The following is a 26,116-nucleotide window of genomic DNA, read 5'->3' as shown; positions in this document are numbered from 1 at the left end:
GGTTCAAATCAGGGTCATTTGAGAATCTTGTGCCGCCGCGAGGTACGTTCTGTTTTCTGGGGGAAGGGAAAAATTATGCTTTTATAACTTTAGTTTACGCGGGGCTGCAGCTTTTCCACTAATAATAAGGGCGTAACAAGACCACACTCATCATTCACGACAGGTCAGTAACTTTGTGTTTAGAATAAACTTTTCATGACGGCGGAACTTTCATCCATTCCTTGTTTCATCTGAAAGTGGAAAAGCGCGGGTAAAATCATTTTACAACTTGAACCGGAAGAGGAGCCAAGATACATGTATGTCATTCCATCTGTTTAAAATTAGTTCAACTTTAAATGTTGTAAGTTTCTATCGTTTTGACGACACTAGTCTTAATTATTTTGTTGCAGTCAACCCTGTAAACCTCCACATAACTCATAAGGTCATCTTGCGAAAAAATATTATAATTTAGATTAGATTAGATTAGATTAGATCCATTCGGCCAGGTAGGAAGATCGTGTTCAATTTAGGCCGCTCATCCCTTTACTGGATCGTGATTCCGGGCTTGTGAGGGCAGTCTAGTGCTTTGTAGTATGTGACCTGACTTTTTGGTGGTTCCTTAAACATTGTGTATGACTATGAATAACTATGATGCTTACCCTGTTACATGTGTATACTGGTTCGACCAACCTACTAAAATGGCACATTCAATTATCCTTGAGTCCGCAAAATTCTAGTGCCTTCCAAGTCTTGCTGGAACCATGATATTTAGCCAAGAGATGTGAGGAACATGGTGTTACTTTAAAACCTTGAAACTTTCTCAGTGGTTTTATTTCCGCAGTGACCTCTCAAATTGTTTCAACAGTGAATTCAAAACAACACGAAAACTTCCTATAAATTCCCTTCTACCACGAAATAAAGCCACAGCGAAAGAAAAAGAATGTACAGTTATAGACTGATCCCTCAAAGTAAAACCACTATCAATCAGAAAGCCTTCATTTCTTGGATAGGCTTTAGTACTGAAGTAGCACGTAACGTTATACTTATAGGTTATTTCTTCAAACTACATAGTTAGAGGATATTGGAGTTTTCTTTTTACACAAGTACACAACCAGTGATTTCTTACCTGCTGACGTATCGGTGTCTGTCAGACACCTTCTTCATTGTTATGATAAGACTCTATATGTTTTGTAAAATTGTATTCATAATTAACGTATCCAGATCCAGACTGAGAGAGTCACATAAGGTCTTTTCGTCTCGGTTCAGAGTTTTTTTTTTAAATTCGGGGCCGACATGACTCGTTCCCAGGAAGGCAATAGCGCTTTTCCAAACATCCTTTTTTGGCCAATTCAATGTCTCCGATGGATAGGAGTGCCTTGTCTTTGAACGACAGACGAATTTGATATTTTCTGTGGAAACATCATTTTAAGCAATTTTCATCCCCAAAACTGCTATTTTTAGGGCATTCTTCCAAGGCCGCTGGAAAGAAAATAAAAGTTTTCGTAGGATAATGACTGATATGGGAATAAAGGTCATCATTCTGTCTTTGCAATTAGGAAATATGAAAAACAATCGTGAGGACACGTTTTCCGCAATCCCCGATGGTGCGAAACCATGCAAAACGCACATAGAACGCACGATTCGGGTAATCAGGCGACAAAGCCGCGTTACCGTCATCGCGCACTAATACCAGAAAGTCTTCGTGGACGGCCAAAACTCCGAAACCGTAAAACGCTACGAAGATCGGGTCTTTCAGGAAATATAAAAGATTACACACTGCTGTAGCGATAGCCGAAAAATCTGGAGCCAAAACTAACGAGAAAACCCAGGATTTGCGTCTTATCTTCACGCACTATTTAGCTATCCTGTCAAAACAATTCCGAACCGGAACCTTTTAGCCCCGTTTGTGATGTTTGGGCACACCCGGTTGTAGGTTACACATGTATATATGTTGTTCAAATATAATAAGAGCATAGTAGACTCTATCTGCTATTCTGTGTATGTACGGTAATCCTACATAATCAGACTTAAGCTCTGGAAGTAGAAGAATGTGTGGATGGCCACAGTGTTTGGATTAGCTTATGAAACATTACTGTATGGCTTTCTGTGTGTCTCATCTTCTGTCCTAGTTGTTAGGTCAGGCAGAACAAGTGGACGCCCTTTCTACTTAGTAAGATTCTCAAGTTGCAGTGACTGACATACTAACTGTAAATTCAGTTATTTTTGCTTGGACTAAGTCATTTGACAGTAGACAGGAAATAGGGTTTTTTGCAGTTGAAACGATTCTGTAGTACCGTTAATATGTTGAAAATACGAAAGAACTTGCGTTGGAGAGGTCACTGCAAAAGCCAGCGAAAATTACTCAAAATAAAACCACCACAAATATTTCAAGATTTACAGTACATGTGCCCACATCCTAGTAGCAGTATCTTCAATTACATTATTAGTATTTTTGGAAAGTAGGTATCCTGTCACATATATCTGATTTAGGATTCTTTAAGTAGAATAGTCTGAACAGGGGCATTTCTTTGTTAGAAAAGTCCAACATCTTTTTAATTAATCACTGCACTTAAATCCTTCCCATGTTGTCTTGTAGTGGATACGTTTCTACAACTTAGTACAAGTACTCCTTGGATGTACACATTATGATTACAATGTAGATTTTGGTCCCTGGAGTCTCTGGTTGGACTGGCTGGATTAAGAATGGATTACTGCATCAGAATAGAGAAAGATATTATCAGTGATATCTACAACAACACCTATTCTTAACAACCCTGTTTACATCTGAAACATACAATGTGGTAAGGATATGGAAACCATCTGTTTTTACCATTCATTCATTCATTCATTCGTTTAATGCTGTGAGTTTTGTTGTACATACCAGCTATATACAGTCAAACCTGCCTTGGCGACCACCTCTTCACCGCGACCACCTGGCCATGTCGACCGCTTTTTCTCGGTCCCGAAAATTTTCCCCATAGACACAAGCATTAAGCGGCCTGCCCAAGGCGACCACCCGTACAACGCGAACGCGACCGCCACGAATTGGGACCGCACAGAGCACAATCCCTGCCCATGGCGGCCGCGTTTTTCCAGCGTGTGGTGACATCGAATTTTGCTGTCGGATGGTGCGGAAATGTTTTTTAGACCTTGAGGGACAAAAATATATGAATAGCATTGATTCCTCCATGAAGTGTTTTAATAAAACGTTCCCACTATAAACATTGTAAATACAAAGGATTGTGAATACTTAAATATCGATGTTGTTGTGCCCATCGCAATCTTATAGTTTACCGCAAGCTCGGTTCGGTTTGAACTTAATTTTCAAAGCGATCACGTAGTGCATGGCGTCAAAAATTACTATCCATGTCTCGTATTTTCAATAAAAATGTGTCTCTGTCTTACTAAATTCCACCGGAAAATGACTCCGCGGTGGAGGGCAAAACGTTGGCCGAGACATGTTGTTCCTTGGTTCATGACGCCATCTTTGTTTCAGCGCGGCATAACGCTGACTTTTCTTAAACACGACGCCTCTGTTTATGGATATTTAGAATACTCTCATTATTGATAAAAATCAATATTCTTATATTCTTGTTATTTCCATGACTCTCACAAACCTTTATTGGGCGCTGCTTGCTTGTAATCGCCGATGCTGTGCGTTCTGCTTCACTGTTACCTTTTGATGCGGTCGCGTGCTCAGCGGCGGTATCGCAACTTTCCGTTTTCATCCTTCAGTTGTCAGATCGAAAAACTTTTGCCGCTTTAATCCAGCGGTTGGCACCCAAAAGAAGGCTGGGGTCAGCAGGTGTTTTCTAGGGATTTGCCTTAGGCCTTAAAACCTAGATTTTATATGTATGTGTGTGTACTCTTACTTAAACGTAACGTGTGAATGCGGGAGGGCGCTGAGAGATCATTGAGGCAGACATTGTTTTTAGTCAAAATTATGACGAACATTTGTTCACGATGTAACAGTATACAAATATTACAACGATAACAGAAAATGTAATTTCTGTAGGATCTTTCTGTCAATAAGAATTGAACCTGGTGGGGGTTCTGTGTAAAATCACATAATTTTCCTTCCATCTACGTAGTACACTATTTGAACACCTCGAGCTGGAAACATGTTATGATTGGAATCCTCTTCATGGCGACCACCTGTCCATCGCGACCGTTTTTGCTCGGTCCCCCGGGTGGTCGCCTTGGGCAGGTTTGACTGTAATTTGTAAATTCTCAGTTATGTGTGGAATTAGCTTTCCTTGCATGGTAGTGGAAACACTGTTTGCTAAATTGTTCATAGATTTTATGATTTAGTTGTTATTCAATACAAATCAATGTTCTACCCAAGCACGCTGATGAGTTCTGTTAAATATGTCTCCCAGTGGAGACATTAGGCTATTAGATTTACAGTAATCAATGTAAGATTCAAGTTTTATTCAGATAAATCAACGGTTAGGCAAAAGAATCCAATTCTTGGATATTCAGTCCTTTTATTTTTATGAGGTACTGTCAATCTTGAAAGTTCACTGTAGTTTTATTTCTGTGATGACCTCTCCACCGCAAAAAGAATCCAATTCTTGGATATTCAGTCCTTTTATTTTTATGAGGTACTGTCAATCTTGAAAGTTCACTGTAGTTTTATTTCTGTGATGACCTCTCCACCGCAAAATTTGAGATCCCACCAATATGTGTTTCAAATGTGTTACCACTGTACTTCAGAATTGTTTCAGTGCTTAATGGTAAATTTAGGAGGACCAGCAATATACCAAGAGATAAATACATAGAGAAACAATTGAACCAAGTGAACCTTAGCACCAAGCGACCATGTCTAGCGATGTAATACACGTTAAACAAGGACAGCAACAACAACAACATTCAGGAGGCCCAACAGTTGCAGAAAATTTACTTTTTCTTGCAATTTTAACGTTTTCGGAACAAAACGACTGACTCAAATGGATCCTTGGATTGTGACTTTTGAGCAATCTGGCATATTTGACCATGTAATACAAAAAATTTGTCAATGACGCTTCACAATGAATTTAAGGCGTAAAATTAAAGCAACCAATTGCGCTTCACGAATAACTTACCGACAGCGCTTAATGTTGAATTAGAGCGGGCCTGCTACAATAAATGATGAATTGCAATAGCTTGCTATGACTCACTGACAAGTCATGCAGACCTTCATGCTTCCAAGTTCCATCCTGATCTACAGACCCTGACTACATGTACCTTGGCTAAAACTTGCTGAAGCAGACATTCAGAACCTCCTTTCATAGCCTTCACCTTTATTTGGATCCGTGTGCTCACTCAGTTGAAGGCTTGTCTAGTTGAGAAGTCACCATTGTTCCTTGCATGCCAGGTAGTCTATATGTATGCACAGTCACATGCTATTCTATGTGCCATATGTTACAGAGCCAACTGGCCACCTCTTCAGGAGGTCTGTACATTTGTATGTTCTGTGTTCTCATTTTGCCAAGCTACTATATTGTTTGCCGAAATATTTTATTTGTTATTGCAAGCGGTACTCAAGTATGGATGGCCTGACCTCTGAGCATATTTTCTTCTCTTCCTGACTATTGTGTCACATGTTTTATAATATGGCAGTCCCTGGTAGGTAAATTTGTCAAACAGAACAAGCAAATCTTGACAAAGTGACAGACTGTTAAAGGAACCTGTTGGTTTAAGTTTGATTTAAATGGCAGTCATATAAGAATGATTTTCTAAATTCAGATTCTTATGGGGTTTTTTTTAGTTGAAAAACATGTTAAGAACAGTTGCTAAGACTGTTAGATGTGTATGAATCATGATTTTTAGAATAATTGTTCTGATTCTTCTTGTTGCAAAATTGGTAAAAAGTTGCCCAGACAGACAGTACACGCGGGGGCAACCTTAAGTTGAATTCAAGATTATTACCTTCGCCGAGAGGGTTATGCAGAGGGTAGCGTTTGTTTGTTTGTCTGTCTGTAGTGGACCAGCTTAACTCAAGAATGCCTTGATGGATTGTTTTGATATTTGGTATGTTGGTAGGTTTTGATGAGACCTGAAAACTATTAGATTTTGGGCCCCCTAGCGGCTTCTTACGGTACTGCAGCGGAACTTCCTGTTTTGATATCTCGTGTTCTGGACATGCTATGGAACTGATTTTTGAGTGGTACAAAGATCTTTCGACAGAGAGTAAGTGGTAGGGGTTTGGGCCCCCTAGTGGCTATTTTGGAACTGCAGAAGCAAGTTTTGTGTCAGACTTTGAAAGGGAATAAGTCAAGAAGGACTTGATGGATGGTAATAATTTTTGGTAAGTAGATAGCTTGAGTGATGATGTACATGATTAGATACTTCTTATGCAAATCAGTATCTAATTTGCATAAATAATGAGGAAAGTTTATACATTCGCCAAATTCCATGATAGGACTCTGAAACATGTGACATATGTAACTGAGGAAGAGAGAAATATTAATTGATATGAACTATGCAAATGAAGACCTCATTTGCATAATTAATGACAAAATACCATAACATGATGGCCTTGATGGATAGTCATCATTTTTGGTATGTGGATAGCTTGTGTAATGCTTAGTATGATTGGACGATAATTATGCAAATCAGATTCTAATTTGCATAATTAATGAGACAACTTTCAAAATCCGCTTTGTTCCATGATATGACTATTCAAATTGGAGCTGAGGAAGAGAGGAATGTTGAAAATATGCAAATGTGGGCCTTATATGCCTACTTAATGAGTATCTTCTATTATTCCACACTAGCAAATGACGACAATTTCATACATTTAATCCTTTTTTGTGGCATCGGGAAGTTATGTGAATGTGAACATCGTTGAATCAAATTATGCTGATAAGGGCCTCCTTTGCATAATTGACGATAAATATTAGCATAACCTTCTTTGTTAAGCTCATAATTTGTTAAGCTCATACTTTGGACATGTTATATTTTAAGAGAATCAACTGGTATGATTTATATTTGATGAGAAACACTCCTAATACATCAGTCATAAAGGTTAACATCATTTGGCAAAGGTATGAGGTCGTGGAACTCTAGTTGGACACTAATTTGCAGATTGTCATTTTTTTCCCAGAGTAATTAAATGTTTTTAACAGTGGTTCTATTTTGCAGTAGGAGGGAAAAGGATGTTTTTGCGGTGTTGCAAAATTGGTAAAAAGTTGCATGGACAGACAGTACCCACAGGGGCAACCTTAAGTTGAGTTCAAGGTTATTCTGCGCTAATGTGCAGATGTGTAAGATGTAATTGGTACCTGAATTTAGTGTAAAGCAAAGCCAGCCTGCCAAAGTTTTGGGGAATCTTGCGTTCGACGTCACAATGCAAGTAATTTGTCACTAATGCCTGACAATGACTTTGAAATAATTATAACGTGCTACGTAGAATTAAAGTGACCAATTACGCTCCATAGATAATTTACCACTAGCGGACCAGCTACGATTAGCGATGAATTAAAACAACTCGCTATACGTCTCGCAGAAAAAGGCATGCAGACCCTCTGCTAGAGCTGTTCTTGTGAAGAAGAATAAGTGTGGCAATTAAAAATTATTGCCATAGCGAAGGTGTCTGGGTTGATCTTACTTCACTGTAAGGAACGTACCAACGTAGCACTCTTAGTTCTGCCATAACATTTGTGCGAAACGCACTTAGAAATCAGAAATGCATCTGCCAAGCAGATATAGAAAGGCACCATGTAACTCGAGGAGTTCCTAGCATATATGGAAAGGCCGGAGCACACTCCCGTTGTAGTGTCTTTTTTCTCTGGCATTGTTAGATAGGTGGAGTGAGAAACTAGGCCGGAAGTTTAGAAATTCGGTTTGATGAGACTCCTAGGCTCGTTTTGGTTGTTATTCTAGCTTTGTAGGATGTGTTTTCGAGGAGCTACTGTTGTTTTTCCGACACCGCACCCCTCCCCGTAAAGCGTTCAGTGTAGACTGCCCAAGCGGTAACCCCAGTTTTTTATCGTTCCGTTAAAAAACTTTGCCTTTCTATATATGCTTGGATCTCCTCGCTCAAGTTTTGGTGTCCAAAGAGGTTATTTTAGGGAGGCATGATGTTCAGCACGTTCTTATAATAGATCAACTGGGATGTGCAAACCCTTTCCAAAGCTAGAATACTAGATTCGGTGAACTCCCTGACACACTCCTGACAGTACGAAATCGGACACCACGTAAAAGTAGGTCATCTGTCATCAACAGCTGAGTGCCTGGATGCCAGACGTGCTAATGAGGTGTATAGTGACAGGCGGGCTTCCGCATAGTTCGCCTGAGGGATTCCTGACATTCCTGTGGAATTTTGGGAATTCTTGCAAATCGGGCGTAAAATATACTATTAAGCTCGCCCCTAAGGCTTCGCTAAAAATTACAACTTTCTAAAAGGAAATGCAAGAGGAGCATTTCTGTGCCAAATAAAGAATGTGGTGCAGATACCAGGGCACATATTTCAGCTGGGCGCTGTACCACGTGACATAACTGTCTGGGGTATTCCTCGTGGTCACAGTTGCCAGATTGAGCTCTGTCCGGCTTGTATAACCTACAGGATAGAAGGTAAAGTACCGATTTCAGCATCTACTGTATGGTTAGAATGTTCCTCTATGTGCCAAGTCAAAGAATCATTTGAAGCTTATGTAATATGTCTGTGTGGTACTCTTGTAATTTATTTACGCTTGTCTGTTGCTTCTGTCTCTAGCTAACTAGGCATAGATGTATTTCTCATGATATCTAATCTTTGTTTACTCAGATTTGCCTCTTTGTCAATGCCCTGTGTCAAGAATGCATTCACTTCAATGATATATCATGCCATGTAGCATCATAACTTTGATAGTCTATCATAGTGGTTTTATTGGAAACTTCATTTCTCAGTTTGAATTGAGAGAAGGTTTTCGCAGTGTTTCAAATTCGCAGTTGAAACAATTCTTTAGTATGCTTGTAATACATTGGAAATGCATATTCAAGGTGTAAAAAAAAAAAAACTACCGCAAATGTTTCAAGATTTCAAGCATGCGGCTTACAGCATGCTGCATCTCATTTAAAGGGACAAAAAAAGTATATCCTTATTGGTCTGCATGTTAAAAGCCACATCTGTTTCATTACATATGTCAGTGTTTCCTTGATAATAAAAAACCTAAGGTATGATGACTCTGGCATGAAAACATAATTGCCAGTGTTTATAAATAAAAATGGAGTAACATAACCTGTAACTCTAGAAAATGGCATATTTTGCAAGATCTTTCAACTTTTATAACTGTACAAAATGTATAAGCAAGGACATTTAAGGTATGGAAAAAAGAGCTATAGCTGTAAGATTCTAAATAGCTCTTTTACTCCTATAGTGGTTCATGTACATGTGTATGTGCAGGTAATATGTGCTGCTATTATTAAAGTCTTATTATGTTTATTAAAAGTGGATTTTAGAAACCAGACATGAATGTTCAACTGTGACCCTACATATGTGCTGTTCAACTAAGCTAGCCAGTCTGGAACCAAACACAGACAGTCATGTTTGCTGTACAGAAATACTGCAAATACTTGACTTTTATCCGACTGTAAGATACAGTCAGTGAATGATTTTGCGCTTGTCTAACGTTTTGTCTAACTCTTCCCTATACCACAACCAGCTATGCATGGATTACTGTGAAGAGCTGTTGACAGTAACCTGGTATCCAGCTATCATTCCTGCCGAGTCTTTTGGTCCTCTGTCGAAAAGTAAATTGTATAGATTTGCTAGAGAGGACTCTGCGGCTACAGTATGTAACAGTGTGGTGCAAGTGCCACTTACTGACCAGTCTAACTGGTCCGGACCTTTTAGCCTAGTGGTAAGTGCGTTAGGTTTGTGCGCTGGCTGCCTGGGTTCAATTGTACTACTCGCCCTGTGTGTTTCACTGGTTCCCAGACCAGCCCTTTGAGTAGTGGCAAAAGTGCCGCACTGGAATATTTGAACTCGGAGAGATTCAAGCACGAATCTTAAAAGAAAAGGGGGAGTAGAACAGTGTGGTTCAAGCGCCACTTACTGACCAGTCTAACTGGTGCAGACCTTTTTGCTTTTAGCCTAGTGGTTACCGTGTTGGGACGGTGTGCTGGCGGGCCCCGAGTTCGATTCCCGGGAGCCAGGAGACTGCACTACTCGCCTCCTGCGTTTCAGCTATAATTGATAGGTTGAATACCAGGCTACAGTCGACATGCCAGTTTGTTTACAATCGTTATTTTAGGTTGACCTTCACCTGAAATATATGCCGTCAAATACAAATGTAGTTGAATGTGATCATGCTGAGAAATCTGCCAAAGAGCACTTGTTTCTAAGGTTACCATTCTCAACACAGTATACCTGGTATCAGACTTCTCTACCATATATTACAGTGACCTTCTCATCACATGCTGTAGCCACTTTCACGTACGAGGTTTGACACGTTTTCCAGAAACTGTGTACATATCGTGCTTCTTAAAATAGCCTTCAGACATTGGTCGAATTTCGTGTGAGCTTAAACTTAAATCAAGACCGCTTGACACCACCTAGTCATCAACACAAAGATCTTTAAAAACAGCTTTAGTTATAATTGTGTCAATTATTTATTAATAACGAAAACAAGAAATTAGTATAGACGTTAGACATACAATTATGTCATGATGAAGCAATACTAAAGAAGTGACCTTTCCACCGCAAACTTACAAGTTCACAATAACCCGACTATCCATTTCCTATGTATTGAAATTGTACTACAGAATTGTTTCCACCGGGAATTTTAAACACTGCGAAAACCTCCTTTCCCCTTCTGACACAACATCAAGTTCGTAATAGAATGGGAAAGTAGGTCTCGTGCAGTATTTTAAGTTCACAGTTGAAATGATTCTTTAGTACAGTACAGTACAGTACAGTACAGTACAGTACAGTACAGTACAGTACAGTACAGTACAGTACAGTACAGTACAGTAGTAATGCATTGAAAATGCATATTCATCATTTCATGTCATGAATTTGCAGTGGAGAGAACTTCACTACAGCAAACATTTCAAGATTTGAAGTATTTAAACTGGCTAGGCACACAGAGAATCTTGCTGTCCAAGTGCACCTATTGGAAGTGCCATGGGATAAAAGTAACGTCAGCATGCGCACTGCCAACATGCATGCACACTATACAAATTAGTAACTCATGAAAAGGGCAATATGTCAAGAGGTCTTTCCTGATACACGTTGGTGTTTGCTAGCCTCCACCAGGCCTTCCTGTACAGGAGTAAGAGATTGTAGAATTTGGCAAAAAAGGGAATAATTGGCCAGGAAAGTCAGTCCACGGTAAGTTAAAACATCTCCCCCTGCGCCTGCAAATGAAACCCTCCGGTGGCCAAACTCCCCTAGCAAATATTCTCCCTATAGCCAGCGTAGTTAGTCAGGTAGAGACTAGGTGTTTGTCACTGGCTGTATGATTGAATGTTTACATTGTCTATCAGTACAGGAACCTATCCTAGATCGTTACCTCATAATTACCTTGTTTTTCAGGCATCTCCAGTTTGTCCCTTGGGTTTCCACGCACCTTTCATGCCCAGCTGCCTTACCTATGCATCTGCAGTGACAGCTGTCTACAGCAGGGAAAGTTTAGTTCCAAGCTGTGCATAGAAAACAGGTAAGCTATGATGGGTAGCATATTTTTCTACAACAGTACAACTGATAGTTTTAGGGTCCTAAATGTAGTTTCAAATACTGAGTTACATGGCAAGGATTCTTTTATTTTTGCTGTGAGTTACATGTAGTCTCACAGAAAAATGGGAAAGAAGCCAGCCTAAGGGTTTCACAGTGTTTTAAGTTTGCAGTTGAAACAATTCGGTGGTACGGTAGTAATGCATTGAAAATATATGAATTCGTGGTATATAAGTCGTTGCAAAATCTGAAAATAAAACCACTGCAAACATTTCTTGATTTGTATTTACTAGTATGTGAGTACTTGTCTTAAGGTTTGGCTCACCTTAAACATTTGGCTGTTGATTGTTTTCCAGTTATTCTTAAAAAAGCAGGTAAAAAAAAGAAATTATAGAAAAAGTAAGACCTCACACCAGATGAAACATGCATAGACAGACGATACATGAATGTTATCTATGTACCAGTGAATGCCATACTTTGTACCTTGTACAATTGTTGTGCAATAGAGTTATTATTATTATCATTTTGACGTTTTGGGCAACATTTCGATTTCCATGTAGGTCCTCGGTATATAATAATGACTAGCATAATTAAAACTGACATATGAAAAACCACCTGACGTCAGGAGCACTATCCTTTTCCCATCATCTACCATGCAATTAGTGGGGCTAATTTAAACTCATTAGAAACAGCTGTGATATCTGACAACTTTCCCTTAGTTGGCATTAGGGTTGACCAGACATTATGATCATGAGACGCGATTATATATATGGGAAAATTCTAAACTGTTCGAAAGCCGGTGTCACATTGTGGACAACCTTCATCCAAATCTGTTGATCTCCAGAAGGTCACTGAGTTTTAGAATCGCCGTAGATTCTAGCATATTTTTTGCCTTAAAATTTACCCCAATTTACGTTGGACAGGGCTTAGTAACCTGCGAACATCGACTGATTCCTAAACATTGCCCAGTGTTCGAAGAGGACACCAGCCATAGTGCTGCTGAGAATGTCCTTAAGACCTTGCAGACGTATCGAGCGTGATATTTTTCTGCTGTGTGACGAACAGAAATACATGTACTGTAAAAGAAGAAATTTTCACTGGGATCTAATTTCGTGATTGGGAGAAGATAAAGGGTAATTGCGGTCAAGAGTTTGTGGGGTAGGCAGCAGAAAATACAACAATAATGTTTGTGGGGGTTTTAAGTTCACAGTGAAGAGGTCACAGCGAAATGTGCGAATATAGAACCACCGTGAACATTTCCCCTTTTGGAGTACTGTGTAGAAATACTATATGAATATAACTGGTTTTTAACATGCCTTCTCTCTTTTCATTTCAGCAAAGATGTCGCAAGTTCCTCCAATCAAGAAATGGTTGACCTTTGTGACTGGAGTGCTGGAGTGCCTTCTGTTCGGTGGACTCATTTTTGGCTGGGCTTCACTCGTCATCGTCCTGAAGGGGGAAAACTTCTTCAGCTGTTCTTCCGTCGTCAACGGCCAAGAAAACGGACTCTCTAACAGTAGCGCTAACACGACAGCGACACCGATCATTTTTTCGAACGAGACTCGATTCACAACGCTTTCGCCAAAAAATAGTTCTGACGCAGACTCTTGTGCTGCTCCGGAAAACAAGTGCCCGTACCAGGATGAACAGTTGTCGCTCGTCTTCACGATAGCGAGCGCGTGCCTAAGCTTCATGGCGCTTCCCAACGGTATCCTGTACGATAAGTTTGGAACCAGGAAAACTAGGATCGCGGCAAGGTAAGGTGGCACGGTTTAATTGTGCATCCACAAGGTCAAAGGTTAAGGCCTCTTAACCGGTAGATGGTTACCCACAATGCATCACACTGTACATGCGCAGTTCAAACCGTGAACTGTTTTATTGAAAAGGGGGGAAATTTTGTTAACCACTTTCCACCCTGAGCTTTCAAATGGCACAGCCCTAAAAAGTTTTATCAGAAACAAGGCCATTATATCCTATATAATGTCCATGATCAGACTTACCAATTTTGGTAACATATACACATGTACCTAGCCTGGATACTTCTGTTCTAGTACCTAACATATGGACTAAGCAAACTTTGTGCTATCTAAGCTACTTATACATCAATCCAGAAGGTTACCATGTGGCAAGGAATTCTAAGCTTGTACATGTTTAGACATACATATTGTATCTCTTTAGGGTGGCCGAATTATGTACCCTGATGTAATTATGTTAGTAGATGTTAGTTATTTTTTGTGTCAACACTATTCAAATAATTTTTATGTTCTCTCTACTTCACAATTCTTTCGAGTTAATCCCTTTGAGGAACTGATATCTTGACTTTTGTCCATCATACAGTGTGATGTATGCCATCGCTATGCTGATGACAGCCTTCACAACAGTCGGTAAGAACATTTAACTACAAAAGTCATCCTATATTTTACTATACAATTGTAGGTAGCTACATGGGTATACATGATTATGTTTTAGAATATCAAATCACTCATTTTAATCTAAGACATGATAGGACAGTTCGACATATCGTGTTATATGGCTTGGTGAAATCATTTCATTACCACTTTTGGTGGAACAAATGTATTGTAGTCTTCTTGAGCCCCACAACAATTTTTTAAACATCAAACATTAGATCTACCGGTAAACAGACTATCAAAATGTTATGTTTCTTGTCACATAAAGCCATTTTGTTTGCATATTTCTTTGAAATAAAAGATCATTGATTCTTTTCTAAGATTTCAGTTTGATTGATATGTCTGCACCGGGTATATAAATCAATTGTCACTAGATATGTGCTGTAAATTATATTTTCAAGTTCGTAGTTGAAACAGTTCTGTAGTACAGTGCAGTCAGAAGTGATCAATTAGAAATGCATATTCGCAGTGTTGTGGATTCATCGTGGAGAGGTCATTGCAAAAAACATGAAAATAAAACTAGCACAAACGTGTAGAGTTTTACAGTATGACCATTCAATGGCACAAGAAGTGTTGCTGAACCACTGATGTTGTTCTCTTCAGCATCGTCTGAGGTGCTGTTTGCCTCCATGTGCATCATGGCTGCGTCGGGAGGATACCTGCTCATCACCAACATGCAGGTAAAAAGCCCCCCCTATCATATCAGAAAGGAACAACAGCAGGTTGATTGTAAGCCGGTGCTTTACTTTTGAAGTGTTGTACCTGTAACACACCTTGGATGAAATAGAGGGCGCTTTTGACACATTGCAGCAATATTTGTTGTGTTGCTAGAAAGTTGGGTATGTCGTTACATTTACGGCTACATTTTTTGGTGGACTACCGAAAACTAGAGGACTTCACCAGCTTGCTTTCACATTTTTACCAATGCTGCAAATGTGAACATATGATACGAATATGTTGAAAATTAGTTGCAAATATCAATCTGAATCAACATTTTGAAATACTAAATATTTGCTATTTTGGCACCGAAATTCTACAATATTCATCTTTAATTAACCTTCTAATGGTTTTACAGACTGTTACAAAGCCTAAGTCCCATCTTTTTAGTTTAACATTTTCCCTGCTGCCTTACTCCAGATTTGGTGCCAAATAGCCACCTTGGCAGGGAGGCAGTTAGATTGTCAAGTCTGCCTGACAACCACACCAACTAGTTGTGCTGTGAAGCTCAATAGACATAAACATTTCATTGTGTTGGAGGGGGTACTTGGCATAGCAGTGGTCAGCTTATCAGATCCCACTGTTTGACTAGGTGGAAATTGTGTCAATGGGGGAGTGGGGGGGTGATTAGAAGTGAAGTGAACTTTATTGCTCAACAATCGTACATGGTACAATGTATGGCATGAAATCAACAATCTGTTCTACAAGGCTAATCTATCCTATTATTCTAAGTACAAAATATTTTCGAAACCAGTGTATTTGTTACAATATAATATAGTCATGTATGGGTAATTCTGTCTCGCTTTTCGAATGATTTATGGAGAAATTGACCTATGTACATAGATATAGGAGTCGGATATGACAACAGTACATAGAAAATATCGCTCTGTGTACCAGATAGGGTGAAGTTTGTCTTAGACTACTAGTACTGATCAGTCTTTTAATAGCTAGGATTTATAGACAGGGGGTCCAAAAATTGTGAGGGGGGAACAGTCGAACCAGAGTTCCCCTGTGGGCTCTATGGATTAATGATTACCTGGTACTCTTCATTACCTGGTACTGTAATTCACTTTATCTTCACTGTAGCAAAATTTCAGGGTATAAGGACAATAGACATTTTCACTGAACTTTAACTTCACGGTGGCGGCAAGTGATTTACAGAACAGATGAGTGAAGGAATCATAAATGATAACAACAGGTTTTTCACGGTGATGATATGTTCACGGTACAGAGGTGACCGTGAAAACGGTGAACAATAAGTTACAGTGAAAGAAACAAGAATTACAGTACTCTTGCAACCCCTCCTTGTAAAGAATACCCTGCTACTGAAACAGCAAGGGAACTTGCTGACCTATGTGCCACTAGGCACTACAAGGTTAACAACAAACAACACTTGAATGCCCTTAATCCTGCAAGTTAAGCCGGTTTGCAGAAAGCATAAATGATTGATGAAGTACATACATAGACAGATTAATGTGTTTGTGGTCAAGTACATATAGTGTTGACCTTGTGGTAAGACACTTAAACAAATGAAAGCATTCCATAGAACCAAGACTGTCGAGTGGATGGGCTTGAAACTTGACTGTGACCGCTTCTGTACTTGTCTGAGCAGTTTAAACTGTACTGTAGATACGGAAATTTCTTTTTGATTTCAAGTTAGTCCTACATTCTTACCAAAAAGAAGAGAGAGAATTAGGCACATTGTCATGACCTTCTAGCATTTTTGGTTGCCATGGCTACTGTAGTTTTTCTACTTTTCTATTTATGAAAACCTTAGCAACCTTAAACGCAGACCTATGTTATGAGGCAATTTACTGGATATACAATACAAACTAAGGCAAATGACTCGAGTTATCGTCTTTGAAAGTTTTAACAAAAATGCCCCTGAAGTTCCAGAATTTACTGTTAGGGGGTCCAAACCTGCACCACTTTTTCCTGATGTAAAAAGCTATCTGCCACCTAAAAATCTAGATCAATATGATTTCCAGGGCAAAAGACACAAAAATAGAGGTTCTGCTGCAGTACCTTTGAAAGCCACTAGAAGGCCCAAATTCAACCTTGACCTTCGTCTTCACCAGACCTCAAGTACCAAATGTTATCATAATCCATCCAAAGTTTCTTAAGTTTTGGCTGACCACTGGCGATATTAAAGAAAAACTTGTCTTGTTATGTGTTCTTTTATATCTTATTAACAATTGGCCTTCTCGTTGTGCTTATCACCCCTCATTTATGCCAAAAATATTCACGTTGAATGAAGTGTGTACATGTATACGTAAAGGAAATACATACTATTATTAGGTACATGTAGGGTCTGCACAGGGTTAGTGAGTATCAATTTACAAAACACACGTTGTGTAATTCACCACAAGTGAAATTCTGTAAAAATTCGGCTGATTATGTATTCATTGATATACATAGTCTATTGGTAAATAACACTCCCCTCTGGAGATTAAGACTGCTTTAACTATGAGGCCTGGGATACTAGTACATGTATAGCCTGGACACAAACCTAGGTTATTCACCCTAACTAGGGGGCATGGTACATACTGCTTGTTTGCACAGGTGTGTCCCTCTTCTTTTTGTGGTCAATATTGAATACAAACTGACCTCCTAACAGAACACAGGCCTACATGAAGGTCGGTTACCTCACCTGTAAGGGTGTAGAAGGTGTATAACTAAGTGCAAACTTTGACTGTGGGTACCATTGCATCTAGATACATACAAAATGGCATATTCTTGACATTCAAGTTTCAGAAAAAATAATGAAACTTTTTTTGTATTACTTAAGTTTTGTTATAGTAGCTGCAGAATGCAAACAACATTCTGACCTATCAGGGATTCAAACTCAGTACCTCAAGGTTCTGAGTCAACAACCCTAACCACAAAGCCATCTTTATTTTATTATTTTATTTTATTTTATTTTATTTTATTTTATTTTATTTTATTAGAATTGCAACAGTGCAATACACATGGGACACAGGCAGCTATTGCTGGTGTCGTGGCCCTCACACATACACTTTTGTAATATACCCGTTTTTACACTTGGGTGGAGTGAGGAAAGTCGTGTAAAGTGCCTTTTCCCAAGGGCACAAGATCGGTGGCGTCAGAGAATTCGAACCCGGGACCACAGGGTTCTGGGCCGAAAACCCTGCCTTTACGCCACACAACCCCACTTACCACCGGTTCATATGTGTATATTTGTAATTAACATAGTAATGTTTAAGATTTTTTCTTCTTTCCTTTCATAGATTGGAAACCTGTTTGGAGATAAGCGATCGACTGTCATCACTTTAGTGAACGGAGCCTTTGACTCTTCTTCCTTTGTGTTCCTTGTTGTTCTGGTAAGTACTTGGGCCAGATGATAAGCCTGTTCACAGTTTAAAGCAAGCATGCGATTCAGGATGCATCGTGGGTAATATGTCAAAGGTGAAGGCCCCCTAACTTAGACCATGCTTGATACATGTCCAGACTTATTCTGTTTATGTCTCAGGTGCCTTTAACTTTGATATATCACCCACAATGCATCTCACTGCACATGCTCAGTTTAAACCGTGAAATGGCTTATTATCACATACACTGTTCAAACATGTAGACAGTGAACTCATGTGGCATTCCCATAAGATTGTAATAATTTATTTGAAATAGCTCTCAAAGTATGCATGTGCTTCTTGCCTCCTTTGATATTTTGTGGAATAGCCATTAGTCTAGTCACAGCATTGTAAAATCCATCTATCTTCCTTTCAGTTGACATGTCTTAAGTTGAATCATGGTCACAGTAACAAAGATGTCACTTCCATCTTGTGAGAGCAAGTTTCATCTTCCCCATCAATGATTTCTGAACCTTTTGCACCTGTTTTTGAAGTCACTTAGAAGTCACTCAAGTTATTTTAAATCAAGAAGGTAAAAGTAGAACCAAGATTTAGCACCTTTTGCGGTGTTTTTCACCCATTTTCTGCCATAGACTTTATAAAGTGTATAATTATACACTCATGTAACCAGGTGACAGGTATATACACATTTTAACCACCTACTGTAAATGCAGTCATTTTCACTGGAACTTGATTACACAAAGAGAAAGAAGATTTTTACAGTGTTTGAAAGTTGAAACAATTCCGTTGTACAGCCCATTGAAAACGCACATTCGCAGTGTCATGAGGTTGTGTTGGAGGGGTTACCATGAAAACTATGAAAATAAAACCACCATAAATTTCAGGATCGACGGTATACCAGCTCCAATGATTGCACTGTACCTCTTTTCCTCTAATTCTCGTGACAAACGCCACATCATATACAAATTTCCTTTTCTTTTCTTCCAACAGAAAATCTACGAGGGTGGGGTGAGTTTCAAGGCCATATTTCTATTCTACTCGGTAGCAACGTCCTTGTTGTTGTTGCGTTCTCTCTTTCTGCTTCCGAACAAACAATTCCCCTGGCCCCTGCCTCAAGACTACAACTACGGCATCTGTCGGGCCAAGAACACCAGACTGCCTGGTGCTGATGTAGAGCTGAACCACAATCATGATGCAGGGGAACTGCAGCAGGAGGCCTTAATGTCAAATGGAAATGCACAGCAAAGTAAGACTAAGAAGGGTGTTATGAATCTCATAATTATAGATCTCATAATGCGTTCTCGGTGATCAGTCTCAGATAACCTGTTCTCACATTTTATTTGTAGTCCTGTGGTTAGCAAACTTACCTCTGGACCAACAGGTTGGGAGTTCGAATCCCGGCTGTTATTCTCACCCAACATGCATGCTAGTGAAAAGCTATGGTCTACTGTTCATATAGTACTGCTCGAATACCGGTTATAGATTCTCAATTTTTGTTCTTTCACAAGTCATCTTTTTCTTTGACTTTAGCATTCTACAAGATATTAGTATCTGTTTTCTGAATTATTTTTTTGCAATTTACAGCATATATTTTCTCATTTTGCAGCTGCCTTGTATGCTTTACAATATGGCCGAAAACTTCTTTTTTTCTACATTTTTTTAAACGGACGTAAATTCATGCGATTCCGGATGTCATCCATATGATCAAATCAACATGGCCTAAAATAGATAAAAAAGGAAAGAAACTTTCTTTTTTTTTACCCGTAGATGAGGAAAAGGAAGAGGAAGAGTTGTACTACCCCACCTTCATGAAGGGGGTAAAGTCAGCATGAATTACAGTATGGCCGAAAAATGTTTTGGGGAAACGGACGAAAATCGAAGCATGTGTCATCCAAATGTCATCCAAATCAACATGGCCTTGAATAATTAAAAAAACGAAACTTTCCCTTTTTTCACCTGTAGATGAGGAAGAGGAAGAGGAGGTCAGCACACCTGAGTTGTACTACCCCACCTTCATGAAGGGGCTGAAGTCCGGCATGTTCTACACACACATCTTCTGGTTCTCCGTCATACAGCTCAGGAACTACTTCTTCATGGGAACGTTTAACCCTTGGATGACCAAGCTAGCTGAAGACAACGAATCATCTTGTGATACAGGTAATGTTAAGGCTAGACTTGCCAGAGTGGCAGGAAGTAGAAATCAGAGGTGGTAGAACTAGTTATTTATCGGACATGACGGTCCAGGTCATGGGGTCTTTGTAAGAGGCTACTAATTCACGGGGAGTGTTTTTTGGTCTGTATTGTTGTATTGTTTTGGTAAGCTTTGTTTGCTTTTGATGTAACCTGGCTGTACTTGAACAATCTGTGTATGTGAAAAATTCTGATTTCTCCAATCTGATGCCTTTGTTCCTTGTCTTCAAATGTGCAGTCATCAGATACACAGAAGCTTTCGCCATCACGCAGCTCTTTGGGGTCCTTTGTGCCCCCATGAACGGACTGATCATGGACATGTACCGCAACTACGTCACCAAGAAAATGGTGCAGGACAAGCAAGCAGGTAGGAACCATTTCTGTTAACGTGTACATCTTTTGAAACTTTCTTCCAACACTAAGGTATACATGGATCAAATTTTCAACGATCCCTGTCGCCTTTTTCAGGATCAATAGTTACCAATCACTTCGGAACGTAAACTCACAAGAGTTACAGACACGTGACCTTATTGACACATGCCTTTACGTATACGTGACGTCTGCATTTGGTCAAATGTACCAGGAAGTTTATAACGCCCGCTGTCTCTGTTAAGTGATGGCTGGAGTTCCATGATGTATATGGACTCATTTGATCTGTGTATACCTTAGTGTTGGGAAAAGTTTAGCCTTGTACTATAATTTCTTCCAACACAGATGAGCTTCCATGATAATCTTTTGAATCTGTGCATCTTGTTGTATTGTGCAAAGACTAATAATGTCATTCTTAAATATAGTTTCTTCGTGCTGATATCATAGTTACACGTATATTGTTTTCCTTTCACCATTAAAAAAAAAATTGAAACATAAATATGTGTTAAAAAATAGATTCTGAACATCGCAGACTAATATAGAAAATGCATCAGAATATTGTAAGACCAATGTCCAATGTACAATTACTGTGTTACAGAGTTGTTTCAACCCCAAATTTAAAACACCGTAAAAAAACTTCTTTTCCTCTCTACCACGAAATTAAGTCCCCACAAAAGTAACTGAATCTACAATCATATCTTCTCTTTATTCCAGGCATTGAGTCGGCCTACACGAAAGCAAGCTTGGACCTGCGTTCTTGTGTGGTTGCCTTCAGTCTAACCACTTTTCTGGGAGTGCTGTTCTCCATATGTGTGGTCATACCCATCCTACCCATCCAGTACTTATCCTTCGTTCTACAAGTCATACTTAGGTCATTTCTGTACGGTGGGAACGCTACCTTTTTTGCAGTAGGGTAAGTTTCAATTGTTGACAAGCCGTGTTCTGTTTCTTGCACGATTTCAAGTAGAAATGAATCTATTTGTACATTGTTCATTGTGTAACTTTAGATACCATATGATTAATCCATATCTTAAGTTGTTTTTGACAATGTCTACAATTAAGTCTATGATATTTGAGAAAAACCTTAATACCTTGTATTGTATTATATATTTGATATGATATATATTTAATGCAATGTCATATATATCTATGTGACAACCAGATACGGGCCAAACTTTCACAGAAATGATAATTCAAGTATACATCTAATCAAATTTTAATTCTAACTGAATGTGTGGTTTTGGTATGGGAAAGCATAATGGACTAATTGTCATTAAGCATTAAAATGTATCCTCTGCAATTTTCTATGTTGTTTCAAACATTGACTGCGGTATAGAATAGACATGATCTTGTAAGGTATCATCATTATGTGGTGTATAGCAACTTAACATGGTAAAATCACAGTATGGTATGCTGTCTTTGAGCTCATCACACATTCAAGACCTTCCCATGACTTTGCTCTCGACCACTCCCCATTCAGCCTGGAGTCCTTCCTATTCTAGCTCCAGTTCACTCCTCTTGATTTTTCAAAAGTCGTAGTCAGCTGGCACAAACAACATTTAAAAAATAGTAGGCAACCTTGCCAACCAACTCTCAACAACAAATAAAGTTGCTCATGACTAACTCCCAACCATGGTCTAGAGAAGGTTGGGAGGCCATGGTCTGGATAAGGTCGGAGGGCCATGGTCGGTTATGTGTGACAGGCTTAACTGGTGATGGTATCTTCCATACAATCTTTGGTGAACTCACATGTATTCTTTCTGTTCTGGTCTGGACCAGCTACCCACCTCGCCACTTTGGTAAGATGTTTGGTGCAGACATGTTCATAGGAGGCGTGGTCAGCTGTTTCCAGTACCCCCTCTTCATTCTAACACAGGAGGTCTTCCAGAAAAACCCTATGCCAGTAAGTGTTTCCAGAAATGTACATGTATGGCAAAAAATGGGTTGCAACTTAAGCCGGCATCACACAGTCAACAAGATTTGGCTAAAGTTGTCGATCGCCAGAAGGTTGCCAAATTTAAAAATCACCAGAGTTGGGCATATTTTCCACCCGAAAATCTGAACGGGACTTGCAAACATAGGCCGGTCGCTAAAGATCGTGCAGTGATTTGAGATGACACTGGCCGTCTTGCTGCCAAAAACGTTGTTTTGAGCTCGCTGACCTGTCCTCTGTGTTATGCCGGCTTTAGGAGGACCAGAGTCTTACATGTACCTTACATTCCAGTACCTGTTTGATATGGGTATTGGAATGTCATTTTTCCTGAAACGGAATATAATTGATGTTTTCCACAGCTACCCTTCACGACACTTTGGTAAGATGTTGGGAGCAGACTATGGTGCCGGGAGCATCATACTGATGCTGCAGTACCCAATGTTCTTGTTGACTGTTGGAACGTTCGGAGGGGATCCCGCTCCAGTAAGATTTTGGGGTGAAAATGGTGAAGGTTGACTTTGAAGGTCATGGCCGGAGTGACAGTGTGGAGTTATAGGCTTGTTCACAGTTCGTGGGTGATACATGTGTATGTCAAAGTTGCTACCTTAATTATGCACTGCCAGGGGCATTCAACTTTGACATATTGCCCACAATGCATCACACTGAACATGTGCACGTCAAACTTTGAACTAGCTTATACTTCACAAATTTCCATCACTGTTATATCCCCTTTTTCTGGTCTTCTGGTAAACACAACAAAAGAATGCACAAGTTTCAACTATCAAACTGTAATATCTGTTTAGTTACTATCAAGTTAGGATAGCAATGTGTGCAAGTAATGTCCTTATTCAGTTGACCAATCAGAAGTTGTAATAGTGACTTGTAAATCCCTCCCCCCAGGTAAACATCATCCTATTGGTGCTGACAGCACTCACCATCATCCACCCTGTGTACCTGTACTTCCACTGCAAGTGGCTGGACCGGCAGTATCGCGAGAACGGCCCGCAGACCGTGAAGAAGCCACGCAAAATGGAGGACGAAAACCTCCTTGTGGTGGACCAAGTGTCCACCATATAGATTCATTGTTTTTGTAGATTTTTCCTATACAACATTTGAAGTGCTTGGGAAAAATATTTGTTAATCTACGGTGTAGTGATCTTTTTTTGGTCTCTAGGACCACTAATTTTATGTTATTTGTTAATCTACGGTGTAGTGATCTTTTTTTGGTCTCCAGGACCACTTCTCCTTGACCACTGATTTTATGTTATTTGTTAATCTACAGTGTAGTGATCTTTTTTTGGTCTCCAGGACCACTTCTCCATGACCACTGATTTTATGTTAAGTGTCATATCTGGGTTATCTTTACTTCTCAAAACTCTCAAAGCATGAAGCAAGAGTGACAACTGTTGTAAATTGGTGAAAATATTTGATGCTAAAAAATGTTAATGCAGTGGAGGCCTAGGCATACAAAATGCCTTCAAAAAAAAAGAGTAAAACATTTCAGACACATTTGAATCTGAATAAATGAAATTAGTATTTTTTTCTGCAAGTTGATTTAGATAGCTCAATATATGACAAAAATGCTAAAAAGAACAAAAATCTACTGTGCAGTATTTTCTTACTGTCTATACCATTGTGTTTATATGAGGTAGAGCTAACTTGAATTTTTTTTTCAAGTTTTCTATAGTTTAAGTTTTGTCTTTGGAAAAACAGTTACTTTTGAAATTATGCATATTTATTAAATTGAATGAAAAAAGTTAATCCTTATTGAATTATACTCTTACCACTATATACATACACTGAGAAATAACTTTTTCTTATAAACAAAGCTTAAAGGCATCTACATTGTATTTATAATGTTGCTAAAAGCATTTATACTGCAATATTATAATATCTGAAGCTGTTTCAAGCTTGTGTTTTTGCATATAGTATTGAATAACTGTGTTTTGAGTTCTCTCACATTGGTGCAAATATGTTTTGTAGAGTTACATTCACAAATTTTTATACATGTACTTACATTTAGCAAGTTAGATCTGAGTGGACCATGACAAGAAAGGACTATTATTTGTAGCACCTCTTTAAAAACATACCCATAAATTGTGACTCGTTGATATGAAAACTGCTGTTTTACCACAATGAAGAATGTATTGTACTGTGTGTGTTGTCATCCATGGTGTCTAATACATTACATAATTATATCAAATATTGAATATGCCTTCATACTGTCTGTGCGCAATCCATATTGTTTTTCTTAACCAGAAATGCGATGAACACATTAAGTATGTGTATTTTTATGCATTTTCAGTGAAAGGTATTTATATATGTACATCTTGTTAAATGTTGTTTGAAAGGCGGTTGCCTGAAATGTGTGTTTTTGTTGGTAATAACCTCATGAAAGGGCCAGGAAAGACAGTCAAAAAGTACTAATTGTACTAAAATCCTGTATTTGTCGGAAAAGTCAGTGATCCAAGAAATAATTTAAAGTGCTGTTCTACCTCAAAATGGCTGTTGTCAGGAGAGAGCGTCTTCTTATGCAAGGCCTATGTCAAGGCCAATGAAAGAGTCGACTAGACTTATTTATCCAGTAATGCTGGATATACCGGTAACTAGCGTTGCTGAATGTAGGTATTTCAGCCTCCAGCCTTCTGTTTATTCACTGACCTAGAGGTTGATGGTTCGAATCCCACTCTTGACAGATTGATTTCACAGAAGGATGTAATTTGGTGTTGCATGGTCAAAGCTTAACACAGTTTGCCAACTGCTGCAAAAAGTTATCAGTGCCCTGGTATAGTCTTACCAGTCAGGTTTGAAAGATCTGCTTGGGTGAAAAGAAAGCATTTTATTACTAGTGCAGTTATCACAGCAAAATTCCGGGGTTGGGGGTTGGGACCAATGGGTGAAATCCAGTGAAAATGACTTTCTTTACTTTTTTTAATTCTTATGATTTTATAAGACCCTCTGTTCTGTATAGAACAGCAGACGATAAAGCAGTTTGTGATAGAGAATTATACTTTCTTATTATGTATCATAAAGGCATTCAAAGGAGCATGGATAAACGCACAGCATGATTATTTTTTAAAGAATTTGATGACCGTGATATTATTGTATTTTTTTGTTTTCCAGCATCATACGTTTGTATATTCAAATCCATATATTGTATGATTCTGAGCCATATATTGACTGTATATCTAATTGTAAATTATTACTAAGTTTTATTAAATAGTCCTATGATTTCAATTGTTAAATATGCTTCAACAAGCCTGCTATTCTATACGATTTGTTTCATTGTTATACAAATATATTATAGGTGATGATTTCATTTCATTGTGCACTTACTACTACATACAGCAATTAACAAAATGATTTCCCTTTATTTTGTGGATATGGAGGCATTTGGGCTCAACTTTGTATATGTGACCACTTTTCTTGTATATTGTTAGTGATTGCAATATATTCTGGGGTTGTATGATTCGCCAAGATTTGCTGAAATTGTGTGACTGCTTGGTCCAATAAAATGGGAACATCTCAAATCACCTTTCATTTGGTCATTACG

The 26,116-nt window shown here is 38.9% G+C and overlaps 1 protein-coding gene across 2 annotated transcripts; it reads left to right on the top strand.

Annotated features, from left to right (window-relative positions):
• The first annotated feature begins 9 nt into the window (after positions 1-9).
• Positions 10-26,096, top strand: LOC136440885 (equilibrative nucleobase transporter 1-like). Of its 2 annotated transcripts, none has more exons than XM_066437052.1 (12): positions 10-163; positions 11,480-11,603; positions 12,954-13,374; positions 13,955-14,001; positions 14,629-14,705; positions 17,991-18,083; positions 19,062-19,317; positions 20,034-20,228; positions 20,500-20,628; positions 21,345-21,543; positions 22,923-23,046; positions 23,464-26,096. In XM_066437052.1, the coding sequence occupies exons 3-12, from the start codon at positions 12,959-12,961 to the stop codon at positions 23,638-23,640; spliced, it is 1,713 nt and encodes a 570-aa protein (XP_066293149.1). In that variant the 5' UTR covers positions 10-163; positions 11,480-11,603; positions 12,954-12,958; the 3' UTR covers positions 23,641-26,096. The 2 variants fall into 2 exon arrangements, with proteins under 2 accessions (XP_066293149.1, XP_066293141.1); XM_066437044.1 differs by lacking the exon at positions 22,923-23,046 and adding an exon at positions 22,410-22,533 and having other exon boundaries at positions 11-163.
• The last annotated feature ends 20 nt before the right edge of the window (positions 26,097-26,116 follow it).

The sequence above is a fragment of the Branchiostoma lanceolatum genome, chromosome 1 (assembly GCF_035083965.1).
Source record: "Branchiostoma lanceolatum isolate klBraLanc5 chromosome 1, klBraLanc5.hap2, whole genome shotgun sequence".
Lineage (NCBI taxonomy): Eukaryota > Metazoa > Chordata > Leptocardii > Amphioxiformes > Branchiostomatidae > Branchiostoma > Branchiostoma lanceolatum.
Note: the sequence above shows the minus strand (reverse complement) of the source record. Positions and strands in the feature narration are given on the sequence as shown.

Excerpts from the sequence above, each read along its gene's own strand:
- LOC136440885 (XM_066437052.1), top strand. The coding sequence starts at position 12,959 with ATGTCGCAAGTTCCTCCAATCAAGAAATGGTTGACCTTTGTGACTGGA. Across the intron at positions 19,318-20,033 it reads AAATGGAAATGCACAGCAAA|ATGAGGAAGAGGAAGAGGAG; the intron begins GTAAGACTAAGA and ends TTTCACCTGTAG. Across the intron at positions 20,629-21,344 it reads GGTGCAGGACAAGCAAGCAG|GCATTGAGTCGGCCTACACG; the intron begins GTAGGAACCATT and ends TCTTTATTCCAG.